The 18,861-nt window shown below is 33.1% G+C and overlaps 1 protein-coding gene across 3 annotated transcripts in view; it reads right to left on the bottom strand.

The window, feature by feature from the left end:
- LOC114324244 (uncharacterized) overlaps nt 1-18,861 on the bottom strand; it is a 104,634-nt gene that overhangs the window by 83,304 nt on the left and 2,469 nt on the right. For 2 of the 3 annotated variants that reach the window (XM_050646396.1, XM_028272035.2), the window contains exons 2-5: nt 17,668-17,856; nt 15,137-15,273; nt 10,742-11,013; nt 7,517-7,779 (exon numbers count right to left, since the gene is read on the bottom strand). In XM_050646396.1, coding sequence (XP_050502353.1) covers nt 7,517-7,779; nt 10,742-11,013; nt 15,137-15,273; nt 17,668-17,856 — 861 coding nt within the window. The remainder of the gene's footprint in view (nt 1-7,516; nt 7,780-10,741; nt 11,014-15,136; nt 15,274-17,667; nt 17,857-18,861) is intronic. The other variant, XM_028272036.2, reaches the window with a different exon arrangement.

Raw genomic sequence — 18,861 nt, 5'->3', positions numbered from 1 at the left:
TGTTCCGGACAAGGTTTCATAACTTGGTAAGACTTTATTATACATATGAATATTGTCTGTATAAAACCTTTATACTCCCACTTGAACCAGTAAACTAGCAATCTCTAACTACAGTCCACACCCTCTGAAAGTATATTCATACTCTCACATATGTAAAAGTTATCGTACATATTGTTTTATATAGCTTTGAGAGTGGCGTCGGTTTATGCATCCCGTTACTATCCTGCATGTCTTATTTAGCTCAGTATCCATTTCTTTGGTGTGGCAGATCTGTTCCAAACGGGGCAAGCATATTCAGCAGTTAAAAAACACAATGCCTATGCCGTTGTTCTTAAGACGCCAGGAAATGCACCCCATTTACTTCAAGTTAACTTCCTGAGTATGCTGTTCCTAGTTGGTAATTTCCATCTCGTTTTATGGTCTTGTCTGTAGGTACAGGACCGGTTCAGAGTTACTCCAATTTAGGACATTGACTTTTAGGTTGGTCTTTGTGTTCTGTATTGCTATTCTACGCAATTTTGGAGTTTTCGCTTAGTTTCCATTGAGCAAAGGTGGAGGACACAGCCTTGGATATTAAAAGAACTGAGTCTCAGAGTACTTGTCTGTAGGTACAAGACCAGTTCAGAGTTACTCAAATTTAGGACATTGACTTTTCGGTTGGTCTTTGTGTTCTAACTATTGCTATTCTACGCAATTTTGGAGTTTTTGCTTAGCTTCCTTTATTGGTGGGAAATTTATTGTAAAGGTATTGAAATTAGTGGGAATTTATTATATTATATATTATAGGAAAGATGAAATGAGTGTCAATATAAATGGTTAAATGTTAGTGATGTTGATTATAGTTACTTTCGAGTAATCGTTACAAATCGTTACTTTTGTATAAAGTAATCATTTGCAGTATTCGTTACTTTGATTACTTTTGTATTTGAGTACCGGTAATCATATTATGGAGAATCGCATTTTTCAGTACATATTTTGTATTAGTAGAATATTTTGATTACTATAATTACAGTAATCATATCGAGAATCGCATTTCTCAGTAGTTCGTATAAGATCCGATATAATAACGATCTGTTTATAATGATAACACTGATCTATTTGATGGATAGAAATGGATATTAAAAACAAGGGGTGCTCGACATAATTTTGTCCAGACTAATAATAAATTAAATAATAATTAAAAATGAATTTTCTCTTATAAAATTGTCTAACAATTAAAAATTAATTTTCTTTTATAAATTCTTTTAATTTTTTGGTCCGGGCAGATCTTATTTTAGATTTTTGGATCATAACGATAAAATACACATAGACCAAGGCATTTAGGAAAAAATAAATGATTTTTAGGGAAATAGCGAAACAGGAAAAAGTTTTCAATACAAAAATGGGTGGAAATGCATAATTGCGGTATAAAATACATCCAAAAGTACACAAACATTCATCCATGATTAAATTGAAGAGCATAGGACTCAATGAGTCTCCCTATCTTATTCCGCTGCATATATCTATAGATTCTGTAAGTTGTCCAACTATTCTGACTTCCATTTTGTTGTTATGGTAGACTTTTTCAATAGTTTTTATGATATCTAAGGGAAATTCTCTATTATACAGAAGATGGATTACATCTGTGAGTCTTAACTCTACTCTGTCAAATGCTTTCTTTAAGTCAATCAGACAGAAATTCTAGTATATTATACTCTAGTGATTTCTAAGTAATTTGCTTTATGACGAATATTGCATCATTACACAATCTTCCAGTACGAAAACCCTGTTGTTCATCTGCTAAACTTATCCTCAGATTCATTAGGTCTTGTAAAAATTTAGTTGTAAGTTCTAGGGTAGTATTTAACAAGTTGATACCTCCGTAGTTTTCTGGCTGCTTTTTATCTCCTTTTTGAATAGTAGAATTAGTTCGCTTTTTCTCCATTCTTCCGGAATTTTATTGTGTTTTATGATTTTGTTAATTAATGTTGTTAATTGTTCTGTCATTGCTGCTCCACAATATCAGTACTCTCGAGTAATCTGTTTGCATCAATTAAGTGCCAAAAACAAACCCTCGAAACTCTAGATGACGTACCTTAGCAGTAACCCTGGGCACCCAGGTGCTTCGGATGTAGGTTCTGATTGAATATTCGTGTTCAGTGACCACAAATACCCCTAAATAAGAAAATCTGGCCCTTAATATACTGATTTTAACATTTTTGTGCATTTTTCAATGCGTTTTATACACTTTAAAATGTAATAATGCATTTCCACCCATTTTTCTATAGTAGACTTTTTTCCAGACGTCATCCTAATCCTAAATACAATGCAAAAAGTTGCAAGTCTCTATGTACCTACTATAATTAAAAATATATTTATCCCTGTGTTTTTAGTGTTAAATGCCCTGGTCAAATAAAAACAATGCCATACCTACATGTAAAATTAAAGTTGATGATTATAGTCTAAAAATATTATCATTTCTACATTTTTTCCGGTCAATCTAAGCTAGATATTTTTTTTTTCTAGGCCTGATAAGAATAGTGTGTAAGTATTTATTATTAAAATCTAATGTGTTGCATTTTTATTTTCAAAGGAACAAACATCTGTGAATTATCTACCTCGACAAATAGTATTTTATTTACCTCCCTCTGTTTCAGCTACTTCTCAGCGCCCTTTTGTAAAACTCTTCATAGCCTTCGCCCTTCATAGATAAAATTTTAGTTAACTGTACTGATACCGAACACTCGTGGAATACCGGTCCGATTCCGATATCAACCGATTGTAGATACAATACTCAAATAGGTACTCGCTCTGATACGATTGGTACGAAGTAATCAGAGTAATCAAAGAAATCAAAGTAACGATTTGCCTCTCTGTATATTAATCGTTACTTTCGGTATTCGTAAGTAACGAGCACTTTGTAACGAATTGTTACTTTTTCAACATCACTATTAAGTGTATATTGTAATAAAATTAAAAAAGACATGCTAATGATGAGTATTTTAGTAGATGAGAAGTAAATTAAAAGAAAAATAAAACTATAAATATCTGCAGAATGTATGACCATATTAACATTAATATTATTATTTATATAGATACAAATTGTGTACACAATGGAAACCTCTACACAATCGATCATGATTTGATAGCGTCAAATGCTTTGTCTATACGATATTTCACGCTTTTTTAAACTTGTACTTCAATAGCATTTTCTTTACCAAAGTAATCATCGCAGAATATAGGCCTCCTCTTGTGCTTCATTTCCTCCGTTTCTGGCGTATCAATGTCATTTGTCGTGATTCGTATGGACTCGATTGAATGGAAAGAGGTGTTAATTGAAGAAATATTGAGTTCAGTGGTCATTCCTACCCCATATGTTTTAGGCATCAAATTCAAGTTCAATTCTTTAATTTGGTACTTATTTATTTCTTCGTTGAATTATTTAACAATAAGTAGTTTCTCAGTCTCTGGAAATAACAGCAATTTGTTTTTAAGTTTTACATTCCCAAAGACATGTTTAATATACCATGTATATATGTAATAACCAATTTAATTTAAGGTAAGTTAGGTTCAGTCGATAAAGAATAAAGAGTCGATTGTTTTTAACTCAGATAGATTGCTCCTACATAGAAATATAGTCTTGAATGAAGTCACTGTTCAGTTTTAAGCTCAATACAATAGTTAAAACCTTTTAAATACTCGACGCAAATCCTTTTAATTGCCGATTTATACATAGGCGTCCCAATAGGTGTCCCAAAAGTAGTGGAACGGTCAAATATTTCGCGAACTAAACATCGGATCGAAAAACTGAAAAAAAATTGTTCAATCATTTTCAAAAATCTATCCAATGACACCAAACACCAACCCCCACTAAACCCCCTGAAGGTGTGGTGGGGGGTAACTTTAAAATCTCAAATGGAAACCCCCAGTTTTTCTTGCAGATTTTAATTCGTTACGTAAAAGTAAGCAACTTTTATTCAGGACATTTTTTCGAACTGTGGATAGATGGCGCTATAATTGGGGAAAACGATGTATCCTGATACCGTAGGTAAATTATAGAAACGGTCTAATATCTCGAGAAATACACTTCCAAATGAGAAACCAAAAAAAAGGTTTTTAATACTTTTCGAAAACCTATCGAATAACACCAAACGTGACCCTCCAACCCATCCCCCAGAGGTGGGTGGGGGGTAACTTTAAAATCTTAAATAGCAACCCCCTACTTTTTATTACAGATTCGGATTCGTCATGAAAAATTAAACAACATTTATTCGAAACATTTATTTAGAATTGTTGATAGATGGCGCTTTAATTTGAAAAATACGATTTATTAGCGCCATCTATCAGCAATTTTAAAAAATGTTTCGAATAAATGTTGCTTAATGTTTCATGACAAATTCGAATTTGCAATAAAAAGTGGGGGTTGCTATTTAAGATTTTAAAGTTACCCCCACCCTATCTCCAAGGGATGGGTTGGAGGGTTATGTTTAGTTTGTCGATAGGTTTTCGAAAAATATTAAAAACCTGATTTTTGGTTTCTCATTTGGAAGTGTATTTCTAGAGATATTAGACCGTTTCTATAATTTACCTATGGTATCAGGAAATCGTTTTTCCCAATTATAGCGCCATCTATCCACAGTTAGAAAAAATGTCTTGAATAAAAGTTGCTTACTTTTACGTAACGAATTTAAATCTGCAAGAAAAACTGGGGGGGTTTTCATTTGAGATTTTAAAGTTACCCCCCACCCCATCTCCAGGGGGTGTAGTGGAGGTTGGTGTTTGTTGTCATTGGCTAGATTTTTGAAAATGATTGAACAAGTATTTTTCAGTTTTTCGATCCGATGTTTAGTTTGCGAAATATTCGACCGTTCCACTACTTTTGGGACACCCTATATATTATCCAACTTTAAAACATCTTTTTTGTTTTAGATGCCCATACAGTATATCTGTAACATGCCTCAATCTGCCTCAATCTCAGTGTAAGCTAGACAAGCTTACACGCGATTCCTCCACGCATAGCATTTCCTCCACGCTTAACGATTCCTCCACGCACAGCATCAATGTTTTTTGAAACCATTATGCATTTGGGATGGTCTTCAAAGATGTCAGATCTTAAGTTTCTTCGCCGGTGTACTATATCAAATGTTATGTGACAATCCTTGTACTGAGTTTGAACGTTAAAATCGACACTATTGGTCTTTTTTATACCAAAATTGTTGTTCTGAAATTTGAGCTCTAGATCCTGATGGTACGCTTCCTTTCAAAAGAATCAAAGTCTTTCTATATGTATGAGCTTTCTATCTGTCTACACTTGACAGCAAAACAATCGACTCACTCGATGAATTATACACGTTAGATGTCTCGAATTTCCTAAACCTGTTGTCCGATTTGAGTGATTTTTTTAGTATGTTATAGTCTTATTATTTAACAATATCGCTCTAATAATACTGTTGTTAGGCAGGTGTAAAATTTCATTTTATACCGTGTGTAACAATCATACTGCGTTTTTTCCTTAAAGTTCGGAACACCCGGTAGAATATTCTAGCATATATAAAATACTGAAATTAAAACTCAATTGTAGCCTTAGGCTTTATTGAAAAACAAAATGTTAAGAAAGACTAAGGCTACAATTGAGTTTCAATTTAAATATTTTATATATGTTACAATATTCCAGAGGGTGTTCCGAACTTTAAGCAAAAAACACAGCATGATATTGTTACACCCGGTATAAAATTACATTTAGTACCTGTATAGCAACAATATTATTACATTGACTTTCTTAAATAAGAAGGCTATAACATACTAAAAAAGTCACTCAAATCACAGAAGTTTAGGAAATTCGAGACATCTAACGTGTATAATTCATTGAGTGAGTCGGTTTTTTGCTCTCAAGTGTATATACATAATCTGATACCGTTACATCAAATTTCTTATTTATCTCAGTTTATAAATACAAACTGAGCAAACTTTAAGTTTCCTTTGAAATATAGCCTCGCAATATTTCAATATTATGTATTTATTATATTGTCCTTGACAGTTGGTGTTCATACACGAGTCTTTGTATTATTGTTTTGACTGGGCTGGTTGAGATTATGATTGGCATCTGCAACTATATCAATATTTGATCACTGATAAGTTTTTTGTTGGTAATAATATCAGCTTTGTTGAGTTTAATATTTCATCTTATATTTGTTTTAATTTAGAATCGACTATGATGACATTTTAGATATTGGTTGTAGAAGGCTATAGTTTTCATGGGTAGTTATTCTGGAGCTATCAACCCTAGAACAGAAGGCGTTAAACAAATTTTGTATAAAATTGCATATACAGTAAAACCTGTCAATAACGGCCACTAAAAATGAAATAACTACTGACGGCTATAGAAAGATGGTCGCTATTGCCAGGTATTGTAGTCCACAAATACATAAAACATAATATTGGAACTTTGTTTATTTTATTAATTAAAGCAAATATATACATAAACGGAAACTAGTAAAACTACTTTAATATACTAATATAAAACAAAACTACAGGTTATGCGGCTCTACTCGATTTACTTGAGAATAAAAAAAAATTAAGAAAATTGCTCCATGGGAAGCCGAGAAAATACATTTTTTTAACGTATACCGATTTTGAACTTTGAGATTCTATTTTCCTTAACCTAATTTTTGATTGGGATTTTGATATTTTTCACGCGTAATCCCGATCGTTTTATTATTAATTGTTGCTAAATTATTCGTTTAATTTCCACCGGCTCGGCTTCTGGAAATTAATCTATAATTACCAAAAAAGCTTTTATGTTACCAAGATATTTAATTATTGATAAATGATTACTTACCTAAAATTTTAGCAGAAAATAAAAGACTGTTGGGAAAACCCGGATTTTGCGAGGAACGTTTTCGTCGAAGCAAATCGAGAAAAAATATCACTATGCAGAATTAAATTACGGTGAATATTTATTTGGGTGTTTTTGATGTAAATTTAAAATCTTCTGAGTTACAGAGCAATAATTGAAAAAAAAACACGATTTCGGGGTGCTAATTTGTCTATAAAAAAAATAGCACACGATCCGAGGACTTTGCACACGTATATTATTAATATGTACATTCATGACTCGATTCCAGCAATAAAATTTGTTGGTAAATAACTTAACCAAAAAATGGTCTATTTTCCGATAATCTGCCAGACTACAAGTTATCTATTTCGATTCGATTTTCTTTACACTTTTTATATATGACGATTACTGTCTGACCAAATTCACTTTGTATTTGAGATTTGAATGCGCACTGGTGTTGACGTTCGGTAAACGGGAGCTACCAGTCGTAGACCGAACATCGCTGAGCAATGTAAATGATTATACACGGAGTGGTCATTCGATTCCTGTCTCGCTTACTTACGAATTCCACGGTCTCCGCACTATTCATACGCATCTCGCATAAAAAGTGAATTTGGTCAGACAGTACGTTAAATATACATAAATTTTCTGTAACAGTTATTGTTAAACAAACGAAAAATAAGCTATGTGATATTATCTTACCCTTAACGTAATAAAACAGTATCTTGGAGTTGACGGCTGTTGAAAATGAACAGAGTCAATACTGCTGTGGAAATTTGAAACGATATCTCTATTCAGTTCCACATCTGGAAACTTTATTATCAACCCTTGTCTTTTATTGTTCTTGTTGCACTCTTTTTCCACGTCCAAAGCCTTCCTAGCCTCAGCTAAGGACCAGTCCCTCTTTTGAGGAACCACTTGCGATAATGGTTTCTTCTTTTTCTTGGGCAGTTTCTTACCATCGCCTAAAATAAGCAGTGCAACAATTAACTACATCAAAATCTTCAAGAAGATAAGAGAAGAGGCGTCAGGCAATGGCGAAAGAAATATGACAGAAACGACCAAGACCTGAATCAATCTACACCCTATCTAAAAAATCAAGAGATGCAACATCAATCTCTCTCTCTCTCTCTCTCTCTCTCTTTTGTCGTTTCTCCATTACTGAGGATCGTGATTTCTTCCAATATTCCTAACAATGTTTCTCCATTGGTCTCATATCTTCAGCTGCTTTAAGAGCTTCGCAGAATGAGTTTCCAGCTGAATTCTTTATTTGGTCGGACCATCTAGTTGGTGATCGTCCTCTTGATCTTCTCCCCGGAACGTTTTCAGAAACAATTATTTTCTCCAAACTGTCGTCACCTCTGCGAACCACGTGACCAAAGAATTGCAGTATTCGTTGCAGACATACTGTGGACAGCCTTTTTTTAATCTTGAGTTGGTTTAGAATGGAAACGTTTGTCCTATGAGCTGTCCAAGGTATGCGCAGGATTCTTCTCCAGCACCACATCTCAATGGCATCAATGCCTTGCATTGCGCAAGGCAATCGCGCTCGCATGCGCGAAGAGTCCAAGTCTCTTCTCCGTATAGAAATATTGAGAATACAAGGGCATTCACCAGTCTCATCTTGATTTTTTTGAGAGAGAGATCTGTCTTTCCAAAGTTTAGTTAGGCAACTCATCGCATTTTTTGCCACACCAATACGTCTCCGAACTTCTGCTTCACAGTTACCATCGTTAGTTATACTAGACCCGAGATAGACAAAGGTGTATACTATCTGGTATTCTTGTAACATGTTAGTCAGTTGAATAGTGTCGAATCTGTCGATCACCATTATTTTTGTCTTAGCTTTATTGATTTTTAGACCAACTTTATTGCTTTCGTACACAACTCTTCGCAGGAGATCAAACATTTCTTACTCATTTGCTGCTATAAGTGTAGTGTCATCAGCAAATCTTAAATTGGAGATTTTCCTACCAGCTACTGTTACTCCACCGGCCCGGCCCATCCTTCTAAAATCATCCTCATGACATGTTCACCATAAATGTTAGCCAAGTCAGGTGACAACACGCATCCTTGTCTAACACCTCTCTCGGACTTAAATTGGTTTGAGAACTTGTGATCTAGTCGTACTGTCGCTATATTGGACTGGTACAAATTTTTAATAAGTGTCACCAGGTGCATTGGTGTGCCCATTTCTATTAAAATTGACCACAGATTTATCCAGCTTACACAATCAAATACCTTTTGGTAGTCGACAAAGCATATAATCATAGGTACTTGAAATTCTCTAGACTTTTCAATGAGTTGTCTCAGGTGCAGGATTTGTTCCCTTGTACCTTTACCCTTTACAAACCCCGCTTGTTCCTGAGGTATTTGGTAATGTAGATAGGTTTTTAATCTGTTTTTGTAACAACAGTGGTAGTACAAAAAACAAAGTTTATTTGTCAGAAACATGTACTTTTTTAATTTGTTTGTTTTATTGTATGCAATTGTAATGTATGTATTGAATTTTCTCCTTCTTGTAGTTCCTTCTACTACCGGTGGTTGGCTATCATCACATCTATCCGCATCTTATTAGCGGCTGCTCTGAAAAGATCTACTGAGCTGCAACTATACCAGTCTCTTCAGTTTCTCAGCCAGGAAATTCTTCTTCTACCTATGGATCTTTTACCCTTAATTTTACCTAGCATTATGAGCCTTAATATTTAGGCCCAATGTGGCCTAAATATTCCAGCTTTCTTGTTGTTATGTTCTTTATGACCTCACAATCCTTTTGTAGTCTTAATACTTCTGCATTTGTAACTAGTTGGATCCATGGTATTTTCAAAATCCTTCCACAGCGCCACATTTCAAGTGCTTCCAACTTATTTATATTACCTACTTTTAGTGTCTAGTTTTTTATTCCATACAACAGATTCGAGAATACGTAGCATCTTAAGGCTCCTATCCTAAGCTACAAAGGAAGGTCTCGATTAACATCGTTTTTCTAATACTACGATAAGATGTAAATTCGTGAGGTGGTTTACCAGGTTTATGGATCATTATTATATCGACAATATTCCATTGCATGGGTACAATTTTGAGCCTTAGTGCGGCGTTGAAAAGTTGTGCTATCATAACTATACCCTTATCTGGTAACTCTTTTAAGATAGTTTCTACTATAAGGTCATCTTCTTCTTCTCAGCCTTCTATCGTCCACGTTTGGACATAGGCCTCTCCCGACTCCTTCCATCGGTCTCTTTCCTGAGCAACATATGTATGGTCTCCAGAGTTGTATTGTTGCATTCCAACGTTGGTCTTTTTGTCTAGCAGTGTGGCCTGCGAAGATCCATTTAAGTTCGGCAACTTTTTTTGTTATGTCTTCGACTTTTGTTTTTGATCTTACCCAGCCGTTCTTCTTTTTATCTGACAGTCATGTACCTAACATTGCTCTTTCTGTTGTTAGTATAAGGTCATTACCTGGAGCTTTTTTGGTTTTTAATCTATAATTAATGGAATTTTTACATCTCTTTGTTACTGGTTTAATTTGCTCACTTGGCTGTTGCATTGTTGCTAGACTTCCATAGATAGCTTCATCTTTCTCAGCACTGACAGAGGGTAGAGGTTGAAAAACTTCTTCAAGATATTTTCCAAACGTCTCTTCTTTTTCTTGATCTGTTCTCGGCCATGAGCCATCTGGGTTTCTTGATGCTGGGATGTGTTTACTGGGTTGTTTTAATTTCCTGGTGGCCTTTCAATCATCGGTATCTGCCGTTGGTGTTAAATTTTAAAGATAATTTTCGACGCAGAAGTTTTTGTGCTGTAGTACTGTAAAACATTATTTATAATTTTAAATATTATGGTTCATAAAATAATTAGTGGAATACACTTTAGCATCACATTGGTTAAAGAAAATATACAGACTAACTACAGCGATGTTATACATACCATCATATCTCCTTTTATACATATTTTGCCTTTGGTTGCCAAACATTGGGTTAAACGGAATTCTATTATACATGGCATAATGAGAAGTTTGTAGCATTGCTTGATGAGACTGTGCTGTGATGGTAGAAGGGGGAGGTGGTGGAGGAGGATTTTCAGGAGGAGGAACTGGAGGTAAAGGAGGTTGTGATGAAGAGAATTGAAGGGATGCACCTAATTGATATGGGTTGGGATGAGTAGAAGCCATGGGATATGAGTATTGTGCTGGGTTTAATCTGAAAAAATAGACCGGTTTAAATTTCATTAAACTCTTGGCAAAATTAACGCATCACTTATATTAAATAACAAAATTAAACTTACGAAAATTATAAATATGTTACAAGTATCGCATTTAGGAGACGAAAAAGTGACGGAACGGTTTCGCAACAGTTGGGAATTCGTTCTCCGAATGGGCCGCTACTTGCGGAACGTGTTACGGAACGGTCGCCATGACAGTGAGCTCATTTTAATTCCGCTACCTCCGTCCACTGTATACTACTTTGGTGAATTTATCAATAGACTTGTTGAAAATGGCGCCAAGTACTAATTATAAATTGGAAAATTGCGCAGACGGTAAACAATCCATGGTCTTTGACCATGATTATCTTCTTCTTCTTCTTTTTGTATAGACATGACTCTGTCTGTTTTTCAATGTACCTCTAGTAAGTTGTCGTTCCATCGTTTTCGTGGTCTTCCCACTGATCGTCTTCCTATAGGGGAACCGTCTCTCGCTGTCCTGACTACACTATTTGTTGTCATTCGGCTTATGTGGTCATTCCATTCTATTCTGTTTCTTACCCAGTTATTAATGTTATCCACCATGCATCTCCGTCGTATATCTGTACTTCTAGCTCTGCCCCATAGAGTCTTACGATTCATTTTACGATTTGGCAGACAAATAAGAAGATGAAGATGCAGTTGTCAAAACTTTAAACGAATTTTTCTCAAAACTGCTTTTTCAAATGCGGTGAACATTTTAACTGAAAAACTTGACCGATCTACCTGAAATTTTGCATATATTTTCCTTACCCATTTCATGAGGTAACAACGTCGAGATATTTTTTTGTTTTGTGCTTATTTTTTCTTCAACAATAATAAATCTGTTGATTTTCACAACATTTTTACCATAAATTTAGTATTTTTGACTTCTGGGTGATACCAAAAATACAAAAAACAATTAAAATAAAAAAACTAAACGTTGTTACCTCGTGAAACTTTAAGCTAATTAAATATTTTTGAATTTTGTGTTTCGTATGATCCAGTGATAGTCTGGGCTGATTATCGGAGAATAGGCCATTTTTGGGAAAAGTTATTTACCAGCAATTTTATTGCTGGAATCGAATTATAAGATCCTATGTATTAATAATATAGGTATGCAAAGTCCTCAGATAGTGTGCTACTTTTTTTATAAACAAAATGGCGCCCGAAAATCGTGTTTTTTTCAATTATTGCTCTAGAACTCCGAAGATTTTAACTTTACAACAGAAACACTCAAATAAAAATTCACCGTGATTAAATTCTGCATAGAGAGGTGTTTTTCCCGATCTGCTCCGACAAAAATTTTCCTCGGAAAATGCGGGTTTTCCCAACAAAATCTTTAATTTTCAAATAAAGTTTTAGATAAGTAATTATTTACCAATAATTAAGTAATTTGGTGACTTAAAAGCCTTCTTGGTTTAGATTACAGTTCCAGAAGCTGGTGAAAATTAAACGAATATTTTAGCAACAATTCAATTGTTAATTAATAATTTACGGTCGCAATAATAACCAAAATAATTATGATACACTGATCAAACTTTGAAATCTTATAAAGATGAGATGTCTATTTAACATTTTGTCGACAAAATGTAAATTTTTTATTTTTTTTGCATAATCTTTAAATTTTAAAAAAAATAGTTATAAACAAATTAACGTTTCTCAGAAAGTTTTTATTATATTATAATTTTAAAAAATAGATAAAATGCGCATTTCAAATATCTTGAAAATGAATGCTTTAAAACTTTTTTGCAACCATTTGCAAAAAAGTTATGAAACAGCAAAATAAACATACGATTACTACGGTGTTAATATTTTTTTTTAATTCTTTCAAAGCGTAGAAGTGAGTTTAAAGTACAAGCTAATTATTTATAAAACAATATCGATTATCAGCTTAATAGTTATATTTTAATTAAAGATTATAAATATATTTTTTTGTAATTTACACGCGCGAAAGTAGAATAATACAGTACCGTAGCTACCCGCCCACATAAACAACTCGCGCGAGTTTAAGCGTGTCAATCGCTTCGAGTGAACATTTTATCTCCGGCTCTGTATCAAGCCTACTTTCGCGCTAAAAATTACAAAAAAAAGTATTTTTAATCTTTGATTAAAATATAACCATTGCACTAATTTTTGACATTCTTTGTGAGTAATTAGATTGTACCATAGACTCACTTTTAAGCTTTGAAACAATTAAAACAAATTATAAACAATGGAGATATCGTATATTTATTTTGCTGTTTCCTAACTTTTTTGCAAATGGTTGGAAAATTTTTTTAAAGCATTCATTTCCAAGACCTATGAAATAGGCATTTTAAGTATTTTTTAAAATTAGAATATGATAAACAATTTCTAAGAAATGTTACTTTGTTTATAACAATTTTTTTTAAACATTTAAAGATTATGCAAAAAAATGAAAAATTTATATTTTGTCGACAAAATATTAAATAGACATCACACCTTTATAATCTTTCAAAGTTTGATCAATGTCTCATGATTATTTTGGTTGTTATTGCGACTGTAAATTGTTAATTAACAATTGAATTGTTGCTAAAATATTCGTTTCATTTTAACCGGCTTCTGAATTTATAATCTATACCAGGGGAGCTTTTATTACACCTAGCTATATAATTATTGGTAAATAATTACTGGCCCAAAAAATTTATTTGAAAATTCGAGATTTTGTTGGGAAAACCCATATTTTCCGAGGAAAATTTTCGTCGGAGCAAATCGGGAAAAACATATCTCTATGTAGAATTAAATTGGGGTGAATTTGTATTTGAGTTATTTTGGTGTAAAGTTAAAATCTTCTGAGTTATAGAGCAATAATTGAAAAAAATACGACTTGTCGGCGCCATTTTGTTTATAAAAAAAGTAGCACACTATCTGTGGACTATGTATACCTATGTTAATAATATATAGGATCTTATAATTCGATTAAAGCAATAAAATTGCCGGTTAATAACCTTTCTTTGTACTTTACTAATTAGACCAACGTATTATAACTATTTTTTTTTTCAAAATTTAAAGATTTAGCAAAAAAAAGAAAAATTTATATTTTGTCGATAAAATATTAAACAAGCATCTCATCTTTATAATCTTTATAAGTTTGCTCAATGTATCATGATTATTTTGGTTATTATTGCGATCGTAAATTGTTAATTAACAATTGAATTGTTGCTAAAATATTCGTTTAATTTTCACCGGCTTCTGGAATTACAATCTATACCAAGAAATCTTTGATGTCACTAAGTTATTTAATTATTGATTAATAATTACTTACCTAAAACTTTATTTGAAAATTATAGTTTTGTTAGGAAAACCCGCATTTTCCGAGGAAAATTTTCGTCGGAGCAAATCGTGAAAAACATATCTCTATGCAGAATTTAATTGCGGTGAATTTTTATTTGGGTGTTTTTGTTGTAAAGTTAAAATCTTCGGAGTTATAGAGCAATAATTGAAAAAAATACGATTTGTCGGCGCCATTTTGTTTATAAAAAAAGTAGCACACTATCTGAGGACTTTGCATACCTATATTATTAATATATAGGATCTTATAATTCGATTCCAGCAATAAAATTGCTGGTAAATAACTTTTCCATGAATTTTGCTAATTAGCCCAGAGTATGACGGGTTCCGATGTCCACCGTAAAATCCATTTTTTTAGCTGCCTGTCAACATTTGTCACTAATGGCTTATTTTTAAATATATCGGAATAATTTTTTTTAATATTCTTTGAATTGTACTTAATATGTTTATTTAATTTAAAAATAAAATAATTCTACTACATCTTCGAAAAAAATTCACAAAAATGTGCTTGATATGTTGATTTCAAACCATATACACCCCCGGCCCTCGGAATAAGAGATCGAAAATCGTTTTTTTCCATATGCGTCATTTTTTCAAACACGTCAACTTTATGCAGCTGTCAAAAATATACTTATGGCGGCATCGCTCTAACATTTCACATGTGTGACTAAGAAAGGTTAGAATTTCTAGAATTAATGTTTTGTGAGGTGGCAGCGCCCCAATCGGCAGAGAAGGTTACTTATCAGACCGCCAGATATACAATATAATTAAATAAACATAAATATGTCTTACCTGTACATAAAAAGTGAAATTTTTGGGTTTCCTTCAAAACCGGTAGAAGGAAGAGATTGCATTGAAGGATTCATTGCATAAGATGGCCTAGTATCGATTGGTGGTGGGGGAAATTCAAATGACTTCATCGGACTACCCTACAAATGATTTTTGATTTAGTACATATTTATATCTAGAGCGAGATAAGACACATCCGCTAAACATCTACAAATATTTTTTTTCCTGGATATTTTGACTGGCAATCCAAAAATATGGTATTCGCCAGAATAAAGACACTTCGTTTTTTGGTTATCGTTTTCCTTCTACTTTTACCTGTAAAATTAGCTTAGCCATTTTTGAAACGCATTTTTTTTGCTTTCTCTATCCTACATTTGATTTCTAGTGAATGGTCGCAATTGTACCAATGTAGGAGTGTTTTTACTCTTTTTATTCATTGTCCACACTGATTCATCCAAATTGCTGTTCCTTCTTAGAGATCATCATACATTGTGTTTTCTTAGCGTTTAATGAAAGTCCATATCTTACTTATGGGAACATATTCATTAATTCCTGAAGGGCTTCATAACTGGCAGTGAATACCACCGTGTAGTCATATCTGATGTTATTGATACATTCTCTGTTAGGTCGAATTCCGGCTTCAGCATCCTTTACTGCTTCTTAAAGAAAGATCCCCTCATAGTGTCTGCTAAACGGCAGAGGTGTGGATACATACCTCATTTTTGATTTTGATATAATCCGATTCTCCTGCCTCTGTATAGATTGACGAAGTTTGATTCCAGTAAAGATTGCTAATAATTAGAACCTAGGTGTTAATTCCAATATTTGTTAATATCTCCATCAGCTTGTTGTGCTTTACTGTATAGAATGCTTTATGGTAATCAATGAAGCATGCATAGATTTTGCAATTCACGTCTCCACATCGTTGAAATGCACTGGTATGCTAAATAGAACCTCTCTCGTACCTACTGCATTCCGAAAACCAAACACAGCGCTACTACAGAAAATATCAATAGTTATTCTTTGCGTCACAATATAAGAAATTTGGCCTGACGCTGGTGGAATGTCCCTACAGATTTAGTATCATAATAACAAACAACAAACCTTCCAGGAGCGGATTCGCTAAAATTAAGGGAAAAGGAACAAAACGCAAAATTTTGACGCCTGTCAAAATTTTTAATGTGTTTTAAATGTAATCATTTTTTTCGAATCGTGAAAAACCTAATGTATTTTTTAAAAATTTAAACGCAGAATGAAAAATTACTTTATTACCGAGGGCAGAAAGTCCCTTGGAATGAATAAAATGTTTCTTTTGAATGAGATATTTAAAATTCAAAATCACACTAAATTTTCTTAGTTTTTCACCCCTGTAACTTATTAAAATAAACATTATAGAAGATTTCAGGGACTTTCGGCCCTCGGTAATAACGGCTAAAGCCGAAAGTTCGTACCCATCCCCTTAACAAAAAAGTTCAAGTCTTCACGTAGATATAATATTTTAATGGGGTTGGAATAATAAATATAAATTTAAATATCATATCATTATATTTATTACGTATTTATATCTATGTAGTTATAGGTAATGTACAATGAAATAAGAGAAATGAACAAATTAAAGAAATTAAGGAAAATAATGATAATAATAGTAAAAGATTTAGGGCCGGTTGTTCGAACGCTAATCAACAATGATCATTATCAAATATTTAATTACTGTCACCAACTGTCAATGTCAACTTTGTTTGGGTTGCTGAAAACATAATTGATTAGAATTATGAAATTACTTAATCAATTATGTTAATAATTGTTATGTTAATTGATTAACTAATCTTAGGGCCGGTTGTTCGAACGCTAATCAACATTGATCACTATCAAATAGTTAATTACTGTCACAACTGTCAATGTCAACTTTGGTTGGGTTGCCGAAAACATAATTACTGATGACCATTAGGAAATTAGTTAATAATTATGTTAATAATTGTTATGTTAATGGACTAACTAATCTCATAATTATAATTAACTATGTTTTCAGCAACCCAACCAAAGTTGACATTGACAGTTGTGACAGTAATTAAATATTTGATAGTGATCAATGTTGATTAGCGTTCGAACAACGGGTCCTTATAATTATAATCAATTATGTTTTCAGCAACCCAATAAAAAGTTGACATTGACAGTTTTGGTGACAGTAATTAAATAATTGATAGTGATCATTGTTGATTAGCGTTCGAACAACCGGCCCTAAAAGCAGAATTAACAGTAAAAGATTAAAAAATTTTAATACGAAGCATTGTCTAGAAATGTTAATTTTAATAATTTATTTGCATTGACAGGTAACGAGTCAGTTCTGTAAATAATATAAAGTCCGGCCCTAGTAAGCTGTTCCAAAACTATTGCCATCCGTCGCAAAGATAATTGAGGGATTAGTAACATCAACTATTTATTATGATACTAAATCGGTAGGGACATCCCACCAGTGTCAGGCCAAATTTCTTATATTGTGACGCAAAGAATACTTAACTAACTAAAACACTTACTTGAGCGTGTGCTACATTACTATTCATAAAATTATTGTTTGAAGGTGATGACAATTCAGTATTTCCCATAGGACCGGGAGAACGTTTATGAGGTGATTCACCATTTTTTTCTAATACGTTTCTATATCTAGGGGAACTAGGAAATTGTTGCTGTTGAGGATATTTAAAACCATTCCAGTTTGATGCATTCTAAAAGAACATTGATGGTTTAATAACACACATGTTAAAAAATTGTCATTTCTGTTATTAGACATTATTATTACAAATTTATTGATTCTATTGACACTAACTGCACAGACTGATAAAGTAAATAAAGTATTTCTTCTCATACTCCACACAAGAATGTTCAGAAAGTAAGAAGAGCTAAATAGCGAGATACACAATTTGGTTTCAAGAACGGACTCAGGACACACGAAGCAGCATTCTGCTTGAATATACTTATACAAAACTGCAATGACCAACGAAAGGATATAATCATCACATTCCTCAACTATGAAAAAGCATTTGATAAAAATGCTCTCATTGCTAATATTGATAAGAAAGATATAAGAGTTATCCAGAATCTCTATTGGGATCAAAAAGCATAAGTGAGGTTGAACAAATCAACGAACACAGAGGAATTTGGAATCTTAAGAGGGGTGCGACAGGGGTGTATTTTGTCTCCTGTGCTGTTCAACCTCTATGTGGAGAATGTTTTTGCAGAGGCACTTACTGTTGTATAAATGTCAACGGGTACCCGATAAATAACATTCATGACACCGACGACACTGCTTTAATCACAGATAGCGAACATGATACGCAGTTGATGCTAAATAAAATAAATACCGTAGGAAAAACGTATGGCTTGAAGATAAATAATGGAAAAACTAAATGCATGGCAATAAGAAAGAGAGCACTTTTAAGAGTACACACTTGAAATTTGTGAAATTTTGACACAATTGTCAGTTTATATGTTAATTAAGTTATATCAGCGATTTTTTTTGTGTTTTCTGCGTTATTCCTTTGGTTTTTAAATGCATAGTTTGTTTTTATATAAAAAACAGTTATTTTTAGAACTCTTTAGCAACATATTGGTATAAAATACTTATGTATGGATTACCATTGGAGCCCAATATGATCAACCAAAAAAGATGTATTTGGTGATTTTTCTAGTGACTTTCTTGAGTGTGAATCTGTCTTTTTAGTTTACCCCTC

This window comes from Diabrotica virgifera, chromosome 3 (genome assembly GCF_917563875.1).
Source record: "Diabrotica virgifera virgifera chromosome 3, PGI_DIABVI_V3a".
Taxonomy (NCBI): domain Eukaryota; kingdom Metazoa; phylum Arthropoda; class Insecta; order Coleoptera; family Chrysomelidae; genus Diabrotica; species Diabrotica virgifera.
This window is presented reverse-complemented; position numbering and strand designations above follow the sequence as displayed.